The sequence below is a fragment of the Corvus cornix genome, chromosome 2 (assembly GCF_000738735.6).
Source record: "Corvus cornix cornix isolate S_Up_H32 chromosome 2, ASM73873v5, whole genome shotgun sequence".
Taxonomy (NCBI): domain Eukaryota; kingdom Metazoa; phylum Chordata; class Aves; order Passeriformes; family Corvidae; genus Corvus; species Corvus cornix.
In genome coordinates, this window is record NC_046333.1 from 104,704,739 (window position 1) to 104,731,214 (window position 26,476).

The window sequence follows — 26,476 nt, forward strand, 5'->3', positions numbered from 1 at the left end:
GTAAAATATGTGACAACCAAATGAAGTAAGAGTATAATTTTGCTCTGCCATTCTTATATGATACTTCAAGTTGAAAACAAAAATCAATATACAACTCTTTCACCACAGGAATACTATTGACTGAAATTGTGTAGGCTTTTAAGAAAGAGATTGTGACCATTCCACTCAGAAGAAACTTCACATTCAGCTGGATTTTTTTTTTGTGTGTGCTTTGAACAGTTCCTGGTTTTGTGCGTGTGCCCATTTTACATTGTGTCTTTTGTATTCTATTTTGTAACAACTGTGACAGATGGAACTTACAGGTTTTAAAAATTCAATCTGTATTTGTTGAAGAAAAAGTGACTGCAGTGATGTGACTACAATATGCAGTACTCTCAGAGTATGCATGATGCCAGAGATACAAACCAAAATAAGGAAAGCATTTTTAACAGACAACTGTATTAATGAGCGAAACAAAGCATAAATAGAAATGGTAATTTTATCTTCTTCAAATGAGGGTAGGATGCCTTTCTGCAAAGTATATATAGGCCCACTTAGCTTGACAAAGTATCAAGAGAGCCTGGCAAAATTTAATCACAAATACATGAAGAAGTCAGTCTAAATGATCTTAAAATATCACAGCCTGAGAGTATTATAAATAAAAATGTAAAATACCGATAATATTAATGGTTTAACTACAAATTGGTTAAGTGTTATTCACGTGTGAAATTTAAGTGAAGAAAATACTGTTCCTGGATCTTCCTGAATGTCCTGGTCCCTAACTGAAAGTACCTGTACACTTCCCTCACTTGGCAAGGATAAACAGTTTAAAGAATGTCCTTCCTTCCTTCAGGTTTTCTGAAAATCAGCAGTTGAACAAAGAAGAAATCATTTATCTACTTATCTCTAAGGGAAAGCTTCAACATAAACTAAATCTCCACAGAACACAACGAGGTGTAAGATAACTTTAAAACTGCAGGAAAATAAGCATCATTGGATCCACTGTTAATGGAGCTGTGTATTTCAGTCACACTTACAATTTCAGCTGATCCACTCTCCAATGGAAACTCTACTGTATTGACCTTCCCCTGAAACTGTGGGATCTCTATATCTTCTTCATTGGGGCTTTTGATTTTTGCTATTATTCTGCCAACTAGATCAAGTCCAGTGTGGTTGTTGTATTCATCCTGTAAGTCAAAAAGAAATTAAAGTTAGTTTGGGACATGAACTGAACTAAGTAATCAATTTCTGTACTGTCCTGGATTTATATGGCAAAGAGCTAGCAGCCTCTGCATAGGGGATCTGCATAGTGCTCCAGCTGATCAACTGCAGGGACAGTTGAGTCCCTCAGCTGAAATGGTATTTCTTTATATTTAAGAATGAGCAAAAGTGCACAGGCAGCTGAGAAGGGGAAAAACAAAGAAAACAGCAGAGGGTGAGAGAAGGAACAGGGCAAGGAGGTGCTCCAGGCACCAGAGCAGAAATTGCCCTGCCGCTCACGGGGAAACTACACTGGAGCAGGTACTTCCCTGTAGCCCATGAAGGACCACGGTGGAGCAGAGACCCACATGGAAGCCCATGGAGAACTCCATACTAAAGCAGGTGGATAATTCCTGGACTGCAGCCTGTGGCAAGGACTCACACTGGAGCAGTTCGTGAAGGACTGCAGGCCACAAAGGGACCCACACTAGAACAGGGAAATTGTGAGGAAAAAGCATAGGCAGAAAAGAGCTGAGGAGCTTTTATGGGTTAACTGTGACCCCCATTCCCCATCCCCCTGCATTGCTTGGGGAAGGGTACAGGGGTCCAGAACAAAGCTGAGCCTAGGAAAGGGTGGGGCAGAATGTGTTGCTTTAGTTTGTTGGCCTTTGTTTCTTATTACACAAATCTTTTTAAACTGGTGATTAAATTAAATTACTTTTCCACAAGGTGAGTCTGCTTTGCTATTATGGTAGCTGGTAAGTGATTTCATTTTATCCCTGTGAACACTCAAAGTTCAAGAAATGTTATTTTTTGTAATATAAGATTTCTAAGAGAAACTGTCTCTAGGAAGAAAAATCATGGAGAGAAACATTTGCTGTACAGATTTAACTGTTTTCCCACTAGAATCTGTTCTTGAAACAACTTACTCATGTGGCAACAAGACATGGATTTCAACTGAGATACCTGACAGCAAGGACCAAACATTTCAGTTTTGGTAATTTGTAGGTAAATGAAACAAGATGGACCCATCATATGCTGAAAAATCACTGATTTACATATTTTTTAATGAAGTGAATCTACAAAGAAACACCAGCAATGCCTTACAGCAAAATTCAACATAGTTTTAGCAGTCTTACACATTTCCCCACCTATGATTTTGTATGGAAGTATAGTTACCATTAAATGGAGGTATAAATCCTTGACCAGTGTACGGCTGGTAAGAGCTCGAACATTGGAAACTGCTGGAGTAGCTGGTAAAGAATCAGGTAACAAGCGTACAGGGTCATTAGGTACAACTTCAACTATAATCTAGCAGAAAAAGGAGGAAGAATAAAATAAAACAAAATAAAATAAAGACTGATATAATTAACTGCAAATCACCTGCACACTTGGGTTGTTCAAAATACACTGAAACAAATACATTTGAAATTTTCAGACAGTCTTGAAATAAATAAAAAAAATAAAACAGTTCTGCTAGGTTGCAAATTATGCAGCTCTGTTATGCCGTCAAATTGTTGGTTATAAAAGTTAATGAAAACTATTTTGATATTCAACAGTTTGAAATCAGTAACTATCAAAAATAAAATACAGTTTTTTGCAAAACTTGTGAGTGAAAGTATTTGCATTCTCAATCAACAAAGTATCGTGACACTTCTCCCAGATGATTCTGTACTAACACATTTTTGGTTACATGCAATTAATTATAGATTCAAACCTGTTCACTGTTGAGCATATTTGTCTTATCCATTGCAAAGGTAAACTGGACAATGTAAGTGCCCACTCTCTCTGGAACCACTTTATCCCTAAAAAACCCAAAAAAAACCCCCAAGCAAACATGAGTCAGTATCGAAGTCACAAGTACCTAAGTATGCAAGCAGTTCAAACTCAGGGTAGTCCTCCAAACTACTTAGAAAGCCTACTAAGGCATAATACTCCTCCTTCAGCAAGAAGGCCATCAAAATTCCTCGAGAATTAGAATAAAGCTTTGGAAGCTTGAATGAGGCAAGTCTCCTTCAAGAGTTTGTCTCTTGTAGATGACAGGAAGTTTGTCATGGTCCTATTGCTCAGAAATCTGCAAGTCTACATCATTTCACTTCCTATTCAGAATTTTCATAAAGCTACTGGAACAAAACACAGACATGTTTAGATCTGGAACAACAACAATTTCTCTCCAAATTTAATAAAATTTGTGTAAAATCAGAGTAGCTAATTCCTTCCTTAGTCAGGCTGTACAAAGTTGGGTAATTTGGACCACTGGTCAAGGTTGAATATAGTAAGAGCAAAAGAGAGTTTTCATTCTACTTTACAGCATTCCAGAATGTAGAGTGTACTGGCAAAGAACCCCTACCATCCAAACACAAAGAAAAGCCCAGACACCTGAGGTTCTGCTGCTGTAACTTCACCCAGCAAGGAAGGCCACATTGGCATCCAGAGGACCTCTGCAGTGTTTAGCAAGGGATAGCAGTGACTTACAAATTCTTAGAAACTTGAGGAGATGCAAACAGCCAAGAAAAGACAACATAAGGCACTCTTGAATTGATTAATGAGATTCTTTTTTTTAACATACAGCATTTTAATTGTTTTGTCAGTGATATCAAGTAATTTGTTTCTTCTGATTTTGTTTGGGAAGGAGGAATACGCAAGATTCCCTGGAATGCTTAACTTGGAATAAACAAAATCCCAAAGCTTTAGTATTTCCAGAACAGGCCAGGACTTTTCCTTTTTTTATATTTCACATACAGAAGTAACAATTTTATCTCCTTCTCCTGCATTTTATCTAGCTTAAGACTGACAGTAGCATTTGCCTTGTCAGGATACATTAAAACACTAATTAGTAAATAATCAGCTGAGGATCTCACAGCTGGACAGACATAGGCTTCAGAAAAAAAAGAAATGACACAATTGCTATGGAAGTTGTTTAAAACTGCATAACAGCATCCATATTACTGACTGGTGATAAATTGATGAAAACCATTTGAGAGTGTGCCAAGAACAGGGAAACCTGAGAGAAACCCGGTGGCAGACAGTGATGCCACAGACACTGGCAGCAACAAGTAAAACATACTTTTCTACAGTGGCTGCTAATGGAGAGTGTCCACTCCCCTTTCAAATTTTTCAACACGGTTGGCAGTTTTAATTCTGGACATTTGTGGATAACTAGTAAACTACGGGTACCTATGTCAAGAAAAGCCCATTCCCAGGAGACAAAAGCTTGAATCCACAGCCAGTACCATAACTAGCTAATCCCATAGACTGTCTACTAGAAATAGATGTAGAAAGAACGTGGCAGTCAGGCACCAGCTTATGATGAGCTCCAGTTCTGCCACTGGTCATCTAAGACACTATTCCTGAATAAGCAGCCCAAGAAATAATTACTAAACTGACAGGACCAAGGTCATTGCTCAGGATTGATGCACAGCTACAGAAGATATTAAATAAAGAGTTAAGTCTGCTTTGTTCAGCCTGCAATTCTACAGTAGTAGAAACAATATTGAAAAGAATTAAAGAATGTTACTATATAAGTGACAAAGTGATAATGTAGTTCCCTCACTGCTAGCATTTTTCAAAATGTATTCTAATATATTATCTTAGACTCTTCTCTACTCTCAGATTATAGAGATGTCAAAAGTATCTAGGAAAGAATTCAGCCTTCATCTCACTGCATCTTGCTAGTATCCTTCACCTTTTCTGTATCATAGTAATTCTATGACGGACTGTTATTAGCAAAACATGAAACTCTTCTTTCTATTTCAAACTACGTATTTTGTATAGTAAGTTCCATCAGTAATTATAAAATAAATTATATTATACCTGAAGTAGAAGAAGCCATCTTCTTTGTCATCCTTCACTTTACTACAGCTAAACGTTGTAACCTGTAAAGAAAGATGCAAAAAATTTAATGTGATATACTGAACGTCCTTAACTTGTAATATGCTACGAAGACTTAATGATTTGCAGCACTGATAGCTCACAGTAAGTCAATGAGACTGCCTATATTCTAGACATTAGTTTCATGTTCTAATTCTCACAGTCCTTTCAGTGTGGCTACTTCTAATACTCTCCCTGCTATGAGTTAGCTTCTGCAGAACAGCAACATTTTCGTCATTAATGTAGTATTGACGCTTGGCCAGTCTGACAACTTGTAAAAGGACAGACAGTGATAAACATATAGGGTTGATCTGCAATATTTGTTATTTAAAATCTAGAAAAAGGATATGGATCTAAGTCAAATGAAGGAAAGGTTTTACAAATATGTATTTTAAATATGTTTGCCCTATGCTGGCACTTTGATACCCATTTTGAAAATGCATTTTGATGACTTACATCAATTGGTGTCCTAACCCGGCTGTTCTGTGCTTCCCACATTTTCATAGAAATCCGTGCTGGATTAATATTTTTAATAATGGTGTCATCTTCAGAAAGAACACTAACCATAAAATCTGTAGGATGAAAGACAACATGTTTTTGAACATTATTTTTATTCAGAATTAAAAAGCTCAAACATCATGAATTTCTGTGTCTCCTTCATACTTAAGAGAAAAAAAATTTACAACACAAGCATTCCAAAAAGAGCCAAAACCACTAAAAATTTCAAACCAGATATGAAAAACCTTCTCTCCTTATCCCTGTAACTAGACCAGGTAACAATCCTTAGGGAAAAACCAAACACCTACTTTATCCAGTGACAGCTTTGAAAAAACCCTAAAATTTCAAGTCTGCCTTTCTCAAATTCTTATCAAAACAGCACACCAGGCTGCCTCTTGCTCTCAGGAATGAGTACCATTAGCTAGTTAAGTAGCTGATTCCTTCCTTCAAGGACAGGAAATCCCAATCTCCCTCTTCCTTCACAAGTGCTTTAGCCATTGAGCTATTGGATAGAAAGGCAAAGAAGCTGTAAAAAGACAGCACCGACACCACTACCATTTTCCCAAGGGATCAGACTATGAATCTGAAGATGAGTTTGGCTACTTCTTACAGACTAGGATCACACAGTTGTATCTGTTAGAAATAGGCTATAGGGAGACATTTCACTCTGTTGACTGGTTCTGCAGCCAAAATACTTGCCATTTTATATCCCAATCTGAAAAATTTCACTTTTCCTGTATGTCCCACAGGAAGTGCAGTGGTCTGAAGAAAATGGAATCCAAACTAGAACAAAGCTACCCTTCTAGTTCAAAATGAGAACAAAGCTCTTTGACACTATGGTTACAGGTGGACTTCATGCACGTAAATGAACTTGCACTGCTCATGCAGGACTGAATTTTGCACTTTAAGGAAGGATTATGCTTTGATGTGCATGAAAAATTCAGGCATGACCCTCTCCAAGACTACAGTGCCTGCCCTCAGGTATACCTGAGATCACCAGTAAATCAAATAACTAGGATGTTAAAGTATTTCAATTTAATGTCATATATATATTATATGTATTATATTGTCCTGAAGAAGCTGTTTAATTCTCTTCCTATCTCAAAACCTGGTTGATTTACACTACAACACGACAATTGAAAAAGGTCTGTTTGGCAGGGGGGTTGGAGGTAGATGATCTTTACAGGTCCCTTCCAACCCAAACCACTCTGTCATTCTATGATCTTCTAGGCAAAACTAAAATACCTTGTGAATTTAATCAAGGTCATAACACTGTATGGAGTATTTTAAAAAACAAAAACCTCTTGCCAAAAAAAATGTTGGCTGATCAAGTTATGATGGCCAGGAAACAAACCCTTTTGTGAGGGAATACAGCAGGAGAAAAGAGTATTTTGTGCTGTCCTCCTGCTGATTACTTTTTGGTTTGTCTTGGCTCACAGTTGGCCTAGAATTACACAGCTACTTCCTTTGTTACTGTTCCACAGAAAGAGATGAGGGAAAACATACATGAACTAGCTCAGATCATATTTTATTAAGACAGAAAGGAGATTCTGTAGTTTTACCATTTATAGATGGATAAAAGCAGTAGTTTGGAACAAATAAATAAGAGGTCTTTTGAAATGCTTTCCAAAGATGACCTACATATCTCTTCTGTCCAAGTGTTACATCTCAGATACAGCTGTTACAAAGAACTTAGAAAACAGACCAGAAAAAGCAAAAAAATACAGTAGAATCACCAAAATAGTTTTTCACAGGTTTTTAAAGCTCTTGAGTGACTGGTTTCCACCAAAGATCCATATACTTACCAGGGAAGGTACCTCCTGCTGGAAAAGAAGGACTTTTGTCATATTTAACATTCAAGCAGACAGGTTTCTCAGGATCAGGCAGGACTTTTATTGTGATTACAAGACAATCTAATATGGCCATGTTGTATGAGGCTTTAAGCTGTAAAATGTGCTCTCCCCTGCAATATACAGAAATCATAAAAACAGATGTAAAATCTCTTCTGAAAAGGCAATTTTCAACAGGCTTCAAGTCTGAATAATGTACATGAAAGCATGCTAAACAATATCTAGTAATGTAGTAGTAAAGAGAAGAAAAAATTGAAGTGTTAATGTCAGACAAGTAATATCATGAGTTTAAGTTATTCTTAAGATATTAGCTTATTAAATTTAAATTTGTGTTAATATTTCCTTAGTTTGATCATGTTTCATTGCCTGTAGGACACTAGCAACTACAGCTTCAAGTAGCAGAAGACAGTAAAGCAGAAACCAATTAAAATGCTGAGGAGCATTCTGCTTTGACAAAAGTTTCCAAAGAGTGAAGATGAGTACCATCCACATCTAGCAAAGTGCACTGAAAGCATATAATGTCTTTGATGCTATCAAATAACTCATTTTCTTTACAGTATTAAAAACTTGAAATTTAAGTTTTCAAACATAACTGGGAATATAGTATTTAACTGCACAGAGGCTGTACTTCCCAGCCAGTTTTGATTATGCTGTAAATAGCATGATGTCACACCTGTTTCTAACCTCCAGAAGTAAACTGATAACTAATATTCATCATGCTTCTACCAAGTCAAAGGCATTATATACACACTGAGCACCCTCAACAGCATTAAAACAACTTTTTTCCAAATGCAGAAAAGTATTATGGGTCAAATCCTGCAGACTCCAGTGCAAAGAACAAGCACCTATTGCTAGTTTCAAAATAACCTAAAGCTAATCCAGTCTTGCTCAGAAAACTCAAGGGATACAGGGAGTGGTTGCAGAACTGTGAATATGAGGAGGATACAGAAATGATAAATTTGAAAAGCCATATGGGACATAAGTGTGTAAGGGAAGCTATACATGAAGGGAGCATGAAGAAGCACAACATGAAGAAGCAGGAACCACATGACACACATTTGCTGGAAATGAGACTTCAGCAGTTCAATTGCAAATAGGAAAAATGAAATGTATCTATTTAAAATCCCTTTGGACACTCTACCTAATCCTTTAAAACAATGTCTAGCAGGAAAAGAAAGTGGGGTTTAAACACTCTCAGAATGTGTTCCTACTTTAAAAGTAACTGGCCACCTAAGGACTGTACATTTCAAATCTTTTAAGTGGTTTATAATACAACTTGCACTTGGTGCAGGTTCACAATTTAAGCTGAGGTTTACCATCACCAGAAAAAAACAGGATTCAGAAAATTACAGCAGGAGCTTCTCAGTAGATCAAAAGAAGCAGCTACTGAATTTTATTTAGTTAAGCACTTAATTTTTTAGAACTTACTATCTGGCCCTCCACCTGTATATAAATAATAAATGTTTGATCTTAGCTCTAGATAAATACTTGGTAGTACTTTATGAAATCCATCTGGTTTTCACTACTTACCTAGGTGCATGAATACTAAAAACTCCCAGGTTAGCCCTACCAGTGTCATCTGTTTTATGTTGCAAGTTTGAAGGAACAATCTGTCAAAAAAAAAAAAAGTTATTCTTTCAATGATACAGAAATAGTATCAAGTCTTAGAAAAAAATGTTTATCTCATTTGCCTGCATACTGTCTATTGATTTGAGCTGTAGCCGAATTTTTGCACTGTAAATTAGGGTAAGATATACTGTTATGAAGACAATATTAATGAAGAGGTTTCAAATTCTTTGCCAGTTTTTGAAAACAATCACTTCATCTGAACTAGGATATTTTTCTTCATGAATATGTTCAAATATTTTATAAATGCTATTTTTTAAATTGCTACTGATGGTATCATATCATCCATAGCAGATGTTAATCTGAGTGTATTTTCAGATCAAAAACCTTCTACAAACAATTTTGTGCCTGTTACAGTGTTCCTCCAGTCTTCATTTAGTTTTGGACCTGTAAAATATAGGAGTACAGGAAACACATGCTGCAACTGCATAATATCAGGCTTTGAAGACTTAGAAGATGGAATGTGAAATATAGAAAACACCTTATTTGAGAATTTCAGTTCCCAAAATCTTCCAATTTCTTTTGGGAGACTGTGCATACAACCTATTGGAAATGCCAAGGCAGAGCATGCTGTAATAAACACTTTATAACAATGATTCACCTTGGCTTTCATAACACAACACTTTCTCCTGGACACATCCCACTTAGATAAAGAACATACGGACTCTAAGACATGCTCCTGGTCCTCCCTGGAAGAAGGCACAACATCTCTTTGATCAGGCAGCACAACCACGCAGTGTTACTGCCAAGGTTGTGTCTTCTCTCAAGAACAACATAACTAGAACCCACAATGACCTTCAGCTCATAAAGGCAGTAGTTGGGGCAAACAAAATATCCCCAAACTGTGAGGCAGGTTTCTATGGCAAGAGAGTCAAAAAAGCCAGAAGAAAAATGTTCAAAATATCAAGAAATCTACTTAAATATACCCAATTTAAAAAAGTAATAATAGCATAGTTAAATTGGGCAAAAGCTAAGGTTGTGGCACAGCTCTGGAGGAGTGAGCAAAAGAAGGTTCTTGGCTGTTGTGTATTGTGAAAAAACTGAGGAACACAAATGCACAGCAAGCAGGAACAAAAAGGGAACAGGACCAGCCCTGAATGAAAAAATGTTATGTCCAGAAGTGGATGAATATATCCTGTGTTGATAATACATATATTCAATATAACAGCCTCTGTACTGACAGGTAGGAATGTTTGACAGCTTGACTTTCCACTTTTTGTTCAAAAACAAGCATAAAAATTTTAATGAATGGAGTATTCTGTCAAAGTCCTTCCTTTGTACAGACCCATGTAAAAACCATCTGACACTCATACCTCACTCATGGAAAGAACAGTAACCACTTAAATTTGGCCTAGATTTGCATCCTCACTGTTTTAATTTCATTTATTCTGACGATGCTTTTCACAGGATAATCAAGTAGGGCCCAAACCTGCTGACCAGCTTTACATACAGACCAGTAAGTCATACATTCAGGAATCAAAATCAAAGAACCACCAGATAAAAGTTATTTGGTTGCTATTTGAGACTGTATCATTGTAATTACTATCATTCAGTAAATTACCTCTTACAACATGCGGGGATGGGATGGTGTGATGTGCATGCAAAATTTGGAAAAAGGTTTTCTGTAGAAGATCTGGAATGTATTCAAATTACATGTGGACACTGTCCTGTAGGAATTCTGTTATATTTGTGGTTGCTGTCCTGGGACCTATTTATGTTATTTGTTGCCACTATTCTTATATTAGATTAACCATTCTTTTATGGTCTTAAAATGTTTTATGAACTTTTCCAAAAATGTCCTGAAAATGAAGATAATGTAGACATGACAACAAAACTTGTGTTAAACAAAGTTCACCTAATAAGGTCTATGCTTACCTTTAAGTTGTTACTCTTTGTAAGGCTGATTTTCACATTAGATTCAGGAGCTGGATTTCCCCACTGATCACACAACTGAACAATAAGGGGCCTCTGCAATTCTCTACCATTAATCACTGCAACAGGCTGTTGCTGGAAGATACAAATGCATGATACTACTCAATTCTAGATATCTTGGCCATTCACAGCAGTTCAGGAATCCCCAGAGCAACAGTATCCACCTTTCCCATACTATTTGGCTCCCATAACAGCTAGACCATGATCAAATGGTATGCAGGTATGTATTTTTAGAGTTTATTTATATTCTCTTGTTAGAATAAAATGCACTACTTGAATTGAATGGCATGGGTTACTCACATTGATGTGCCTAAAGGAAGGATATGATTCTGAAGGCCCTTGTAAGAAGAGCTATGGCCCAAAACTTTTATTTTCTGATATACTTAAACAGCTCTCTAGAGAAGAAAAATAGTTATGCAACTCCCTGAACCTTTTGTTTTATTTTCTTCAGTAACTTTCCCAAAACACCAATCTTGATTCCTGTCCTCTACTCAGAGATACAATTTTCTTTTTTCTGCTTTCAATTTTCTGTTCTGGTTTCTGCAGCAAGTTAAGCACTATTATTTGAATAGCCAAAGTAAACATTGAAAAGTAATTTTAAAAACCCAAGGCAAATAGATCTACATCACCAAAATTCTCCAGGTATTTCCTTTAAGTCCTATACTTCATTCTCTTTAAGTGTTTACTTTCTGACAGTAAACACTTGTAAACTGAAGTAAATTTGGGACTGCCATCCTGCATCCTGAACATCAAAAAACCCCAGTAAGAGATGGAGAGATGAGCTGCCAGCTATTACTACCACTAAGGACTGCATCTTTGGAAAACAGCAGTGAAAGACAGGTGTCAGGATCCAGCCCACAGCAAAATTACTACACAAAAGTTACACTATCTATAGAAAGGCAAACAGGGCAGAATAAACAGTTTGCAATATTTAAGGTTGTAAACATACACATATGAGTTAGATTATTGCAAAATAAGTTTGCTTTTAAAAATCTAATGCAGTTAGCTATTTCATGAAAAAGGGAATTAAAATACCTGACTAGAGACCATGTTGCTTTTTTTCAAACCAAAACTGTTGAACTTACCTTTTCTAACTCTGGCCAATCCACAAACTGCAATTTAGCAGGGGATCCTGCTACTAAATTCACTCTGATAAAGTCAGAAAATTCACGCCAAGCGAAGCACAATTCTTTGCTTCCAAGTAAACAGGGTTTATATCTAATACCTTTTACTTTCATTGTTTGAGTACTTTCCTATTGAGAAATAAAGAGAAGATTTTACCAAGAACAAATAAAGCAAAGTAAAATTTATTAATATTTTTTAAATATAGCATTTAGTATTTATGCTCTCTGAAGACTATTTGGTGTTTTTACTGTGAGACAGTGGACTAAAAATTAAACTACAAGTTCTATTCCTTCTGTTAAATTCAAATGAACTTCATGAGTAAGAAGTGACCCATTTCAAACTCAAGAATTTCTCAGAAACCTGTTTTTCAGGTTATATCCAGCATATTTGAAAAGGTATAGACACTAGTCCGTTCTACAAGGTTCTTCAAAGGATCTTAAGATCAACTGTACCAACATAAATACACACAGAAGAAAAGACTAAAAGCAAGATAGAAGAAAACATATAGAACAATGAACTAGAAACAAAGCAAACCTGACTCAAGCAGGAAGTGAACTGGCCTTCACATTGTGTAACTGCAGCAGTGATAAGGTTTTTAACAAGATGCTGCTGTGTTCCTTAGAACAGGATCATACAATTTTAGTGCTTTAAGTGACCAACTAGTGTGTAATTTGCCTAATTTCCACAATTTTGGCTCAATTCTGTGTAACAGAATTAAGACAATTACCACACAAATGCCACAAAGAAATAAACTATATGACATCTTATAAATACCTGCCAAGTTACTTTCAAATTTGATTTATCAAGTCCAGGCCCAGAAACTCCTAGAGAATTTACACATGCAGATGTCACTGTCTGAACCTGATTTCCAAACTGATCTGTAATCATTACATCTGTTAAAAAGACAATGATAATTAAAATGATTATTAGGATGATTACCTCAGCAGCTGCTTTAATGAAACATTATACAACACATGGAATATAAATGTACACAACACAGACACAATATAGAGAAAATTTACATAACTATCACTAAATCACAGAGAGGCTGAGGTTGGGAGGTATCTCTGGATGTCACCTGGTTCAAACCTCCTGCTCAAGTAGGGCGACCTTGAGCCAGTTGCAGACAGGCAGCCTCAGGGTATCCCCAAGGAGGGGGACTCCACAAACTCTGGGCAATCTGTGCCAGTGCTTGGTCACCCTCACAGTGAAAAAGTGTTTCCTGATGTTCAGGGGGAACATTCTGTGTTTCAGTTGGTGTCCATTGCCTCTATTTACTGTCTCTGAACACACATAGGAAAAGCCTAGCTCCAACTTCTTTACATTCTCTTCAGGTTTTTATATACATTGATAAAAACCCCCAACCTTGTGGGTATAAACCAAATGTATCTATATCCCATATTTGTGCTTCCCACTTTTTTGAATAAAAAGATTTTTTCTTACCCAAAAGTTAAAAAAAAATCTTAAAACTGAAAGCTGTTTTTTAACCTCTTAGTTTGTTCAGTCACACACAAGTTTTTAATGTCCCAAAATACTGTAAGAATTTTTAATTTTTCACTATGTCATGTGGCAACTGCATACAGAAACCAAAGGAGAATGAGAAGACTGATGCCTAACATGCCTTCCTCTTAGGTTAAAGCAACCATTAAAATGTGTCACTTTAAAGTCCATGCCTTAGCAATAGTCTGAATGGTCTTATGGCCTTTCAGATTTCAGAATACATGAACTAAACAAAAATTTATTTGAATTCATTTGAACTCAGCGTGATGAATGACCCAACGTACAAAGTACAAGACAAATCTTATCAGAGAGTAACTCCAGAATTGTAAAATGGCAATTCAGAAGTCTGATCATCTTTCTGTGAATGACAATGTAAACCTGGTTTTTATATTAGTTGAAGGTAATTTACTCTTGATGACATTGGTAAATATAAAAGTCTTAAACTGACAAGAAAAAGAAATATATCATAGAAGAAAATGAAGAATATGCACTCACCAATTTCACTCTGCAGTTCTTCACCCATCTGCAGTGTGTTTGATCCTTTTAGTTTACATTTAATGTGTTTGGGTTCATCAGGAACTGGTCTGAGTTGGCACGTGAAAACTGACTTAGTTCTCTCATCAAGGTAAACATAACATAATAGCAGGCATGGCAAATATCTTAAAGAATCTTAATGCTTGGTCATGTAATATATTTTATTTTCCTACTGCAGACCTGTGAAATGACTAATTGCTGCAAATTTACCCTGGCATCAGAGTGCTGTGAATTAATTAGTTCATTTCAACCTATTAAAAACACATGAAATACACTAAAGTAATTTAGAATCAGATTAATCTTAATAAATTTAATAAAAATACAAGTCTTAATAAGAGTGATAAACAGGTAATTTCAAAGTTCAATTTATAGCCTGTCAGTTTTGACTGAGAAACCAGATGAGAACTAACTTTGCAGTGATATTTCTTTCTCCTCAGTCACCTAACTCTTCAGTAAAACTAGTTATTCTGTAAGCTGATGTTTACTGCAAGTTTACAAAACCAGCAATAATCTTCTTCATTGTATGTATACTTACACAAGTGATTACAGAGCTGGATGCAAACATACCACAATGGAGTCTTTCACATAAGTAATGTTCTCATGTAATAAATTTACACAAACTCTCCCCACCTCCCAAGCTTACATTCTCCTGTTAATTTGCCAACCACTTTCATTATTTCAGCTTCTGTAGAAAGACTTCTGTTTTACCCTGAAGTAATGAGATCTACACTTCTATGCCAATAACATACTTAATAACAAAATATTTCAAATGAACAAACCTGACTGTGAATGCACTCTCCAAAGACACGTGCTCATCAAGGTAAGTAATTAGACAGTAACGTACATCTTTTACTGAGGTCGGTACTTTTACATCAGGTAATAATCCCTGCATCAACAGCTCTCTGTCAATTTTGGGTGTCCAGTTAACCTAAAATTGTAATTTTCAAAATTAATCAAAAGCTGAATTATAAATGATTAGCTACATAATACATCTTCTAGCCATTTAAAATATGCTGATATAACATACAGGCAATAGCAGCTTTCAATGGAAAGCCTGTGCATTTCCCAGCAGTAACCAATGCTACCTGCTGAAATACAGCTAATTATTTGAAAAAAAACCCCAAGCACATCAAAACATACATTAGCTTTCCCTCACTGAACTTAAGTTAGGAAAAATACAAGTGTGATATATTTGGTGAATCTCTCTGTTTGTCTTAGGCTCCACGTAAGTACACAGACAGGGATAAGATAGGCAAGCAAGCCTTCATGAGGAACATGCCTACTCAGAGTTCCTAAATACAGGGAAGGCCACAGATCTGAGGAATCGTAACTACGTCGTAATTATTTTATGTGTTTAGGAGAAGCACTGGAAATACTAACCTGCTTTTCACAATACTATCCTGAAGCATAACTTAGTATTTAATGAATAAAAATATTTTAAAAAATAATTAAGAGTTAAGTTTCCATGTTTATTAGTACAGTTTTGAGGAATATTATTTCATAGCCTGACATTTATGGATTTTTAAGGGTATCAGCTTTGTGTCGCTCCCCCACATTATGCTGCTTTTTACTCCAAAGTACTTGCCTTGATTTTTTCTGCAGCAGCTGCAGTTATGGGTATTTCCCTTTCTGCTTCATCATACATCTGAAATATAAGTTTGTTCATGACATGGCCAGCAACACAAGTGATTTCATCCTGATGTTTAATCTGAAGAGCTTTTTGTCCGTTCATACTTAAGACCTGTAGTCTTGCAACATGACTGCTAGGAAGAAGCTTTATGATCTTTTCTACTGGTGGCACATCTCTGCAATTCTATACACGGGTGAAAAGAAAAGACATATAATTAAGATATTAAATTTAGATATGCATACACATAACTCCATCATAGCCTACAGCTCTAGTCAGAATTACCAGGTATGACCAGGTGTCCAAACATGAGATCAGCTTGACTTTCAAAAGCAAATCAAAAAGATATGCCAGTACACTTACAACTTTAAAGAGATACTAGAATTGATGGTAGCTATTACGATTTTTTTCTATTCCAGAAGTAGTAGGTTATAAAATTTACAAAATGCTTTCTAAGAGTAACCCTAAGTATCCTTTCATATAATCCACCTTGCCATATTAGTACTTATTTCCACATTTTCCCAGGGTAAAACACATACAGGCCTTATCTTCTCCAGCAGTATGACTCTCCTGACTACCAGGGAACTGGAATGTTCAATAGTATTAAAAAAAAAAATTCATACTTCATGAGCTTTGAAAATGAAATGCTACAAAAAACTATTGATTGCCATACTGATTCTTACACTAAATGTTTATGCAATGAGGGCAATTTGCCAAAACAATCCAGGAATTAAAAAGGAGAAGAAAAACCCCAGGAAACATGCGTATTTCTGAAACACCTCAGGGATTTAAGAAATAGAGTAAGAGGTGAAGAAAAATGGAAAAAAACTCTTTGCCTTATGATTTTCTAGAGATGAAAAAACGTAGCCATCTGATTTTGAAGTTTATGATACCTAAACCAGTAACTTTTGGGGGCTAAGCTTATTCATAACGGATGCTAGCAAGACAGGACAATAAACTGCTTTCAATCTTTTGTTCATCCAAACATTCCAAACAATACTCACAAGTACTTCAATCCTTGCTTTCAGCATCTGGTCTTTCTTGATATTCTGTACATGTATAACTGGACCAGTTAAAATGTTTGTTCCTCCATTACTGCAGTCCACAGAATACACAGGAAGGTCTGAAGCACCTAAAAACTGTTTAAAATGTAAAATTAAACAGCAAATTTCTTTTACAGAACTACTATGATTATTCCAGAAATTATTATTTGTACAAGTCCAAACATATATATAATTATATACAGAAAAAATTAATATATTTCAGTTTTCCAACAACTGTAAGATCAACACCTGTATTTTTCTGCAGGTGGTAAGAGATATGTGGGAGAAAGGAGTAAGTTACAGAAATAAAATAAACTATCTATTAGCTTGCTTTATTAACACACATTAATTAGACTCTTCTGCCATTACGCAATAAATTCAATTAACTTGTGAAGTAAACTTCCTTTTCATTAATTTACTAAACATCACACATTAAAGAAATTTAAACATCAAGTTCAACACATCATCATATCACTGCAGACCCAGTCTACATGAAGAGAGTGTACACAAAGTACAAATGGAATGCAGACTTTTGCAGTGGGAAAACATTTTTACATATCCTTGCTGGATTTCACTAGAATTGGAAAAGTCACTTTCTTGAGTCAAAAAAGAGGGCCAAAAGGGGAAGTTTTTTTACTTCCTAAAGTCAAAGTAAGATATGCATTTCCTTCTGAGCTTATATTAGTGCTTATGATAATAGTCTGATCTAATACTATTTTCAGGCACTAGACTCGAATTTTCAACTTAAAAAATATAAAAAGTAAGCTGTATGAAGTTATTTTTCTGAATAAATTTTAGCATTGTATATGATAAATACGGCGTAAAATACCTTAAAATTGAACCAAAATACCCTCACATAATTTTCTCTTCCATTTCTAAGGCCAGGTTCCACTGATTCTAAAACTTACTGAATGGCTCATAATAGATGAGAGGTAAGAGAGTCACAGTTATGGATAGCAAGCTGTAGAAACTTCAAAAGCATTGCTAAAGATACTAAATTCTACAGATTCCAAACAAGATTCTTTAATAATAAGCATGAATCAAAATCCTCATGGCACGCAATGAAATGCAGTTTACCTTACAATGAACAATCAGCTCTGGCTGTGCTGTTATATTTCCTGATTCATCCAGTACTTCAACCTGAAAGGGAAAAGCTGTACCATTTTCAATCTTCAGAATTTCTGAATCTGGTTTTACTTTCAACTGACGAGGAGGGCCTGTGAAAAAATGCACAATTGGAGAACAATAGTTATATTTTAGATAACTTGTGAGACATTGAATTTCAATTTTTGCTGTCTCAAAGAGTTTTTAAAGCCAAGCTACCAAGATGTTTGTGATAACAAATAATTTCAAACAATTCAGGTATATTGGTTTGTACTGAAAAGTTTCTGTCCTTCAATACGTATCATCTGCCAATGTTTTGAATTAATTTAGTAGAGTACAGTTAGACAAACATGATGAAATTCAGAATGTACAAGGTGTAAACACATGATATAGTTCTGTTTACATATTACATGGATTCACATTCATCAAAAAGAAACTGAACTTTCTTCTGACATGTTAAACCCAAAAATATTAATATTGAGATATCCAATTAATTGCCAAAGCTATCACAGCTACAATCTGCACGCAGAGAAATGCAAAAGAAAATTCTGTTGTCATTACTTGGATAATGAAGTGAAGCTATTCAAGTGAGTCTATCCCCTGGAACACAATGATTTTAAGAGTTTTTAAAAAGAGATTAAGTAATAGATTACTATTAAAAGACAGGCTCTGAAGGAACAAAGATGGCAATTTTTCAGAAGCATCCTTTATGCATGATTTATTAAAACTTCTATTTCAAACTCACTGGTTGAAGAACGAGACTGAAATAGCTTTTATAACTACTTTGTCAAAAAAGAGCTTTCAAGGCCAAGGATATAACTCAAGTGAGAAGAAAGAGGTAGTGAAGGATCTTTACATTGTCAAAATCACTGTGAAGGATGAAGCTGCCTTTAGACCAAGGTAAATAACAGTAACACATAATACAGTCTGTCTCAAGTCCAGTAATTTTGCTGTTTTCTACATAAAACCTTAACTCCTCAAAAGAATAATGGACTACACTGTGCATTGTTGGTCTTACAAAATAGCACACAATTTCTCTGCAAAATGAGATGGGCAAGACTGATGTTTGGTAATCTGGGAGGCTAATTTAAAAATTTAGCCATACTACCTTATATCCCAAAACCAGAAGAAGCCAGGTAACAAGGGATAACAGATCTCATGTAAGGGAGTCCTCAAAATCAAGACATCCACAAAACATAAAAGTCTGGTAAGGGCAGTATCCTTACAGACCTCTATGATCCTCTCCTGCATTATGATACATTCAACAACGTAACATTAAAATTTCAGACATAATTCAATTGCCAAAGCATCCCCCTTTGCTGGGGTAAGAAACTGAATGAGCATGTACTCATTCACAAAATCTTTTCTGCAGGGAGAACAGGTCAATGCAGATTATAAATCTCAATGCTAAAGAAAAATGAGAAGATAAGAAATTCATTCATTCAGAGGTATTTGATAAGAAAAAGATTTAAAGTAATTAAAAGAGGAAGATGCATCTCAAATAAGCAGACAAAAATCCCAGCTCCTGGAATAGTAGATAAAATTGGGCTGTGAGCACAATGATATTCCTGCCAAGAATGACATGCTCCTGGCTTTATTTCCTTCCTAGTCATCACTTGGATCCTTTTTTATGCCTCACTAAATATTTTACTGTCTTGAGAGAAGCTTTCATTAATAGTGTCAGAATAATATTTAAGAGAATTTCACTAAATATTTTAGGGATACTTACCAGGCTGCAATCTTATTTTAATGACTTGTGTATCTTCTTTTAAACCAGGAAGAGTAATCTTCAGATTAAAATTCTAATGAAAAGAATATTTTAAATATTAACTTAAACAAAACCATATAATAGTCTCACATAAACATGTCAATTTGTACATATGTTAATTTCAGAAGTTCCTAGAAATTTTCTTGCACTGCTACAAAAAAACAAAAATTTTTTTCCCCCTGTACTGAAATCTGTCTTTTCCATGTTATTATAACCAGAGACATTCAATTCAGGATTTGTATGTTAAACTACATGGTTCTGAAACCATGAAAAGCAGCTATCATAACTTGTGGTTTCCTGCTTAGAAGCTGTTTTAATAGGGAAAAATATAGCAGTTCAAAAGAAAAGTAGTTTTAAAGAAAGGGTCTGCAAGTTCTGTGTTTGTTGTTCCTCAGCAAGGCACCACTACCACTGTCCATCTCATCTTTGATTGAGGATTTAATAAAAATAACTCCTGTAAACTGCATCACTAAAACCAATTTTTGTATTAAAATGAGAGAATGAAGAATAATAGTAAGAAAGTAACACCCCTTCTTTTTTAATTATTATGGTATGATGATTACCAAACATCAGTTCCTTAAATGATTCTTGGTCTTTCCCCTCACCAAATTTATCTCTTGCTAAAGTCTGGCACTTTTGCTCCTCTACACTTTATTTCTCATAATCCACTCCATCTTACGGCATTATTCTTGCCCTTCACCTTAAATTCTGAACATTGCCTACAAAATTTACTACACTGAAATTAATTAATTTAATTTTCAATAAGCAGGTATATGCTCTTTCTCTTTAGACATCCTTCTACCAGCAACAGTATTCACTATTTTTTAAGCAATAATATCAACAGTGTAATTGGGGTAACTCAGCTCCTAGCTTTATCTTTACTATGCTAGACTACAAGACTAAATGAAGGGATATGGACCTGGCTAAAATACTGTGTAAATATGCCATATAAATAATGTTTTAATTATTTTTAAAAAACCTTTAAGTCTATATTTATCAGAAGCATTAAGACCTGTTTTATGAAAGAAATACCTTTAACATGTAATGTATGTTTCGGTTTTTACAGTAAAGCAGCAGCTTGACAAGGTGCTGAGAATCCATCAGTAACAGGCTAGATTTGGATAACATACTCACTACTGAAGTGCAACCAGAATAGCGGAAACATTTAAAGAAGCTCAAGCAGACACCCTGCATATTAGCTATTACTACTCATCATCTCAACTAAGAATGGAAGATTTCAGTGCTCCCTATCATCTTTCAATGCAGAAGTCACCGGGATGATTTGGCTTATGTAGGAACCCAGCATGCCAAGAATATTTCTCTGCCTGCTTTTAAGGGTTCTTACCCCCCTGAACAACATTGTTTTAGCCTCCAACCTTGGAAAAAATTACCAACGATCAGACAAGAACTAGAAAATACAGTGGTGTGAATTAGGTGATAGACTACTATGTAAGATTGTCACAGGGTGAAAAATTTAGAGGTTTTGGGCTTCTCTATGTAGTAAATAGATAAGAGTAAAAAATATCAAAATGGAGGATTGTTGTTGTTCTCTAAACCTTCTTCTACTACTCCATGTTCTGCAGTAAAAGTAGTTTGGAATGATTGGATAGAGAATTCCGCAGTTCCTGCCCATGTTACTGAATAATTGGTAGGAAAGTGAAAATAATATATGTTTTTAGTAACTACTGGTTAAAATATCTTTAAAAGGCTGTGTAAATCTTGATAGAGAGCCTCCACTCCTGCTTTTCTGTGCTCTATGCTGTACCTGGGTCACGCTAGTGGCTCTGTTCCTCTGATAAGACTTAATAAACAACTATCTGGAAGCATTGAAACTCAAGGAAAAGTCTCGGTTTATCTTTGAAACTCCTTGCAAGGACTGTAAGAAAATTCTCTCCCATCAGGAGGGACTTGATTTATGGCACAGTTCAGGGTCAGGCTTAAACCAATCTCAGCACCAGTTCAAACTAAGACAGCTGATTTGGTGTGCTGGGTGCACTCTACCACATACTCATGTGTTGCTCAGCCCTTCCAGTTCCATCAGCTGAAAAGAGTGCAGGTATGGGAAATATAAATTGCTCCACGTAGAGCTCTAAGAGATAATTTGGAAATATCCCAAGAAATACCTGTAGTCACTAATGTAGACCAAACTTAGCCAACACTATGTGACAAGTCATTTTACACAAAACTTATTTTCTCTGTATCTTTTTTTTTTTTTTAATATGTTACTTCAAGTTTAAATTTATTAGCGTACCTTGCCTTGGCAACTATTTATACAGCCTTTAGCAGTAACACCCTTAATGATACACTTTGTTGCCACAGGTATGTCTTCATGCTTCAATGTTAATCCACTAGAAAAATATATAGAAACATAAGAGAATTTAGAAACACAGAGTTTTAACAGACAAGATATTTTCAGATACTCTTATGAAAATAAAAGCAAAAATGTCAGTTAATTTATGTGAGAAATTCCCAGTATATCATTCAGATAAATCCTAAAGAATTATTATATTATTGTCACATGAAGAAAGGGCAATAAAAAAAATAAAAAAGAGAGATGGCTGTATTACCTAGCTTCCAGAATTGGTCTAAGGCGAGTTGTCAAGTGCGTTGGATGACCAAATTCATCCTGCAGTTCCAAAGGAATATTAAAAGGTACTCCAATTCGAAAAGGAAGCTCCAAAAGACCCACCAAAAATTTCTCTGGTTTGCCCTCTAAGAGAAAAGAATAATACATTTTTAGGAAGAATTATGTGTGTTCATTGGCTTTTTCTTGATTAAGGCTGCGATTAAGTCAAGTAGTTTTCAGATGCAAAGTAAACAGGTTGTTCAGAATACAGTTATAACCAAAGTTATGGTTTATTGGATTGATGTTCTTTTTTTTAACTTACACTAAAATAAAAACAATAGTTAAAATATAACAGCAGTAGACTACAGTATAAGAAACATAACAGGATAGTCAAAATTCCCAAAGTATTCACAACACCAATACAGCACCTGAAAGTGAACAATTCTGTGTGGACAGCTTTTCTTAAACATTTAATTGCTTTAATTCTGGTAAAATAAATCATTCATGCAACTAAAAATTTTTGTTCTACAACTACCCCAAATTTGAGAGATAAAAACATGGGATGACGAGTATTAGAAAAAGAAATGTGAGTGTATCTATCCTGTGAAACCTGGCCCCACTAGACTGCCTCAAATTAGGCACTAACAAACAAGACCAAACAGCGGCCACAAGTGGGAGCATGTAAATCGAGAATCGTATTTTGTGGAATTAGACTGTCTTGACCAAGTGGCCTTTGAAAAAAGAAGCAATGCCCTGCTGAGCTAAATGGTAAATAAATATCCTACCAAACAATTTCAAACTCAAATTAACAACTGCTTTCAACACCTAGGGGTGTCATTATCAGGGAGCTTCCTTTGCACAAGACATGACAGATACCTTGTATTGGCCAAAATTAGTTCCTGGTTATAACAAGAAAAAGACCCCAACTTTACAATGTCTACAACTTTATTTATCATTAAAAGTGAATGCTAAAACTGTAAAATGATTTGAGAAAGTAACAATAAAGTAACTCCCGCAATATTAAAGTAAGCAACTACTAAAAGAACATGTCTGAACTAAAACCACAAACCTTGTAGTCTGACTTAGGAAGCTCAGTTTTAACCAGCATTTATGACAATTTTTTAGCTTATCAAGAGGTATAAACACTCAGCAACAACCCGCTGTTAGTGAAATAGAATAATTTGTTACTCAGCCAAAAATGCTTTTTCAGTGTAGACTGTTCTTTTCTGGATTTTTAGAATCAACATACATAAAAAGTAACACAAATATCAATATTTTGGAATAATAAGCATGAAGCTTTATGGCTGCCTCTGAGACAACACAAAACTATTGCAAAAATAAAAACTTGAAATATTTACCTTAAAAAACTGGCAGTGTTAAAAATGTTGAACTATCTTCTGATTAAATACAAAAGCAGCAATAGATAGCTAAAGTTGATTTTGGTATCCCTTGAGTTAGAAGTACCAAAATATTAGCTAAATAGATTTTTCAAAGTTTTATTCCTTTCCAAGGAGATTTGTTTATTTCAATTGTTATAGCTGAAGGAATTTTTAATTGAATGCTGCCATACTGGGGGAAGCCACACTACTACTGAAAAGATTCTCTTTTCACTTTAATAAAGAGATAAAAGAGCAGACAAGGCTCATTTTTGTTCAGAAAATGAGATTTTTTCTTTTCTTTTCTTGCAAGTTCACAGAAATATCTTGAGCCTTCAATGGCATGTTTTCAGACATATGTTCAAATAGCTACTCTTTTCAAGTAATGCCAAACATTTTTTTCCTGTGTTATCATACAAGAATACCTCTTTCTACTCTGCCAATAAGCAGCTTTTAGAAGAATATGCTACATACAAAGAACTCTTTTCTGCCTCAAGAATTTGCATTTAAAGCCTGTCATTTTGTGAAAGAAACAGGAGGCTACAGAAAACACTGTTTTTTTTTTTTTTCTTGATCTTCTGAAAATAGATGTTAGCTGTATCTCCCAAAATTGTGACAAAAATATGCATTTTAACATTAAATGCAAAGAAATTAGAGGGTTTTTTTACTTTCCTTCTTCCTGTCCCCCTTGTAGATAAAGTTCACAGAATGGCTGAGTTCAGAAGGGTTTTCTGGAGGTTATTTTATCCAATGTCCCTGGCCCAAGTGGGGCCACCTAGAGTCAGTTGCCCAGGAACGTATTTAGACAACTTTTTACTATCCCCAAGAAAGGAAACTCCACAACTTCTCAGGCAACTTGTGCCAGCACTGGGTCACCTTAATAGTGAAGAAAAACCTGTTTCCTGATGTTTGGAGAGAACCTCCTGTGTTTCAGTGTGTGCCCATTGCCTCTGGTCCTGTCAACTGAGCACCACTGGAAAGAGCCTGGCTCCACCTTCTTTACACTCCCTTCAGTTGTTTACAGACATTGGTAAGATCCCCATGAGTATTCTCTTCTCCAGGCAGAACAGTCACTGATCCCACAGACTTTCTTCAGGTAAGAAATCATGGAATCATAGAATGGTTTTATTTTGGAAGGGACCGTAAAGATTATCCAGTTCCAAACCCCCCTGCCATGGACAGGGACACCTTCCACTAGACCAGGTTGCTCAGAGCTGCATCGAGCCTGTCCTTGGACACTTCCAGGGATGGGGCATCCACAATTTCTCAGGGCAAATTGTTCCAGTGCCTCACCACCCTCCAGTCCCTTCATCATCTTCATGGCCCCTGGACTCTCTCCAGTATGTCCATGTCTCTGTGTCATAATATAATGTGTCCAGTTCTGGGCACAGTACTCCAGGGGTGGCCTCACCAACTCTGAGTGGAGAGAGAGTATTACCTCCCTCAGCCTGCTTCTAATGCAGCCCAAGAGGCTGTTGCTGCTTGTTGCAGTGAGGACACATTGTTGGTTCGTGTTCACCTGCTGCCCACCAGGACGCCCAGGTCCTTTCCTGCAAAGCTGCTTTCCAGACGCTTGGGTGGCAACTTGGGGGTTGTCCTTCTGCAAATGCAGGACTTTGCCCTTCATGTTGAATTTCATAAGGTTCCCGAGAGCCAGCTTTGGCAGCCTGTTGAGGTACCTCAAGAGGTGTCAAATTCTCAAGTGTATCAGCCACTCTTCCCAGTTTTGTGTTATCAGCAAACTTGCTGAAGGTACATTCTGTCTCATCATCCAGATCATGAATGAAGATATAAAGCACAATCAAACCCTGTACTGACCCATGGGGTAACCACTACTTACTGTCCTCCACCTAGACTTAGAGCCACAGATCATCACTCTCCGGGCTCAGCTGTTCTGCTATTTGTTAATTCACCTCAGTCTGTTCATCCAGCTCAACCTTCATCAGCTTCTCTCTGAGGATCTTACGGGATCTTACTGATGAGAATCTTGCTGAAGTCTAGGTAGACAACATCTACTAAGCTAGTCCTTTCATCATAGAAGGCAAATTCACGCTAACTACTCCTGATGATCTTCTTGCCCTTCATGTACCTGGAAATGGTTTTCAGGACTAGCTGTTCCATCATCTTCCCAGGGATTGAGATGAAACTGACTGGCCTGCAGCTCTCTGTGTCCTCTTTGCACTTTTTGTAGATGGGAGTGATGGTTTCCTCAAAACATCAGGCAGCTCTCTCAATTGCCATGATTATTCAATTAGCATGAGTGGCCTCATAAGGATGTCAGCCAGCTCTCTGCTTCATGAGTGCATCCCATCATGGCCCATGGATTTATATATCACCAGTTTGCTTAGGTATTCCCGGGCCTGATCATCTTCCACCAAGGGTGTATCTTTCTTGCCCCAGACCTTCCACCAGTATTTGGGGCCTGGGATTCCTGAGGTCTGTCTTACTAGTAAATATTAAGGCAAAGACTATTTCAATATCTCAGCCTTTTCCACATCCTGTGTTCCCTGCCCCATTCAGCAGTGGGCCCATGTTTATTTCAGCCATCCTTTTGTCACCCATATATTTAAAGATACCCACCTTGTTGGCTTTGATATATCACTTGCCAGTGATTCCACTTTCAATTCCAACTGGACTTTGGCTTTCCCAACCCCATGCCTCTGTGCTTGGACAGCGTCTCTGTATTCCTCCCTGGTTACCTGTTCCTATTTCCACCTTCTGTATACTTCTTTGTGTTGAGTTTTGGCAGTAGCTCCTTGTTCATCCATGCAGGCCCCCAGGTATTTTTGTCTGACTTCCTATTCAGTGGGATGAACCAGACTTGAGCTTGGAGGTGACCCGTGAATACTAACAAGCTTGCTTGTGCCCCGTCTGTACA

At 36.2% G+C, this 26,476-nt stretch overlaps 1 protein-coding gene across 1 annotated transcript in view; it reads right to left on the reverse strand.

The window, feature by feature from the left end:
• Positions 1-26,476, reverse strand: part of SMCHD1 (structural maintenance of chromosomes flexible hinge domain containing 1) — a 69,545-nt gene that overhangs the window by 13,221 nt on the left and 29,848 nt on the right. The window contains exons 20-37 of the mRNA XM_039549281.1: positions 22,224-22,368; positions 21,908-22,004; positions 19,618-19,690; positions 17,862-18,001; positions 16,746-16,880; positions 15,700-15,927; positions 14,894-15,042; positions 14,076-14,164; positions 12,855-12,973; positions 12,041-12,208; positions 10,899-11,030; positions 8,928-9,007; positions 7,353-7,510; positions 5,506-5,621; positions 4,993-5,054; positions 2,897-2,984; positions 2,359-2,490; positions 1,017-1,166 (exon numbers count right to left, since the gene is read on the reverse strand). Coding sequence (XP_039405215.1) covers positions 1,017-1,166; positions 2,359-2,490; positions 2,897-2,984; positions 4,993-5,054; positions 5,506-5,621; positions 7,353-7,510; positions 8,928-9,007; positions 10,899-11,030; positions 12,041-12,208; positions 12,855-12,973; positions 14,076-14,164; positions 14,894-15,042; positions 15,700-15,927; positions 16,746-16,880; positions 17,862-18,001; positions 19,618-19,690; positions 21,908-22,004; positions 22,224-22,368 — 2,261 coding nt within the window. The remainder of the gene's footprint in view (positions 1-1,016; positions 1,167-2,358; positions 2,491-2,896; positions 2,985-4,992; positions 5,055-5,505; positions 5,622-7,352; positions 7,511-8,927; positions 9,008-10,898; positions 11,031-12,040; positions 12,209-12,854; positions 12,974-14,075; positions 14,165-14,893; positions 15,043-15,699; positions 15,928-16,745; positions 16,881-17,861; positions 18,002-19,617; positions 19,691-21,907; positions 22,005-22,223; positions 22,369-26,476) is intronic.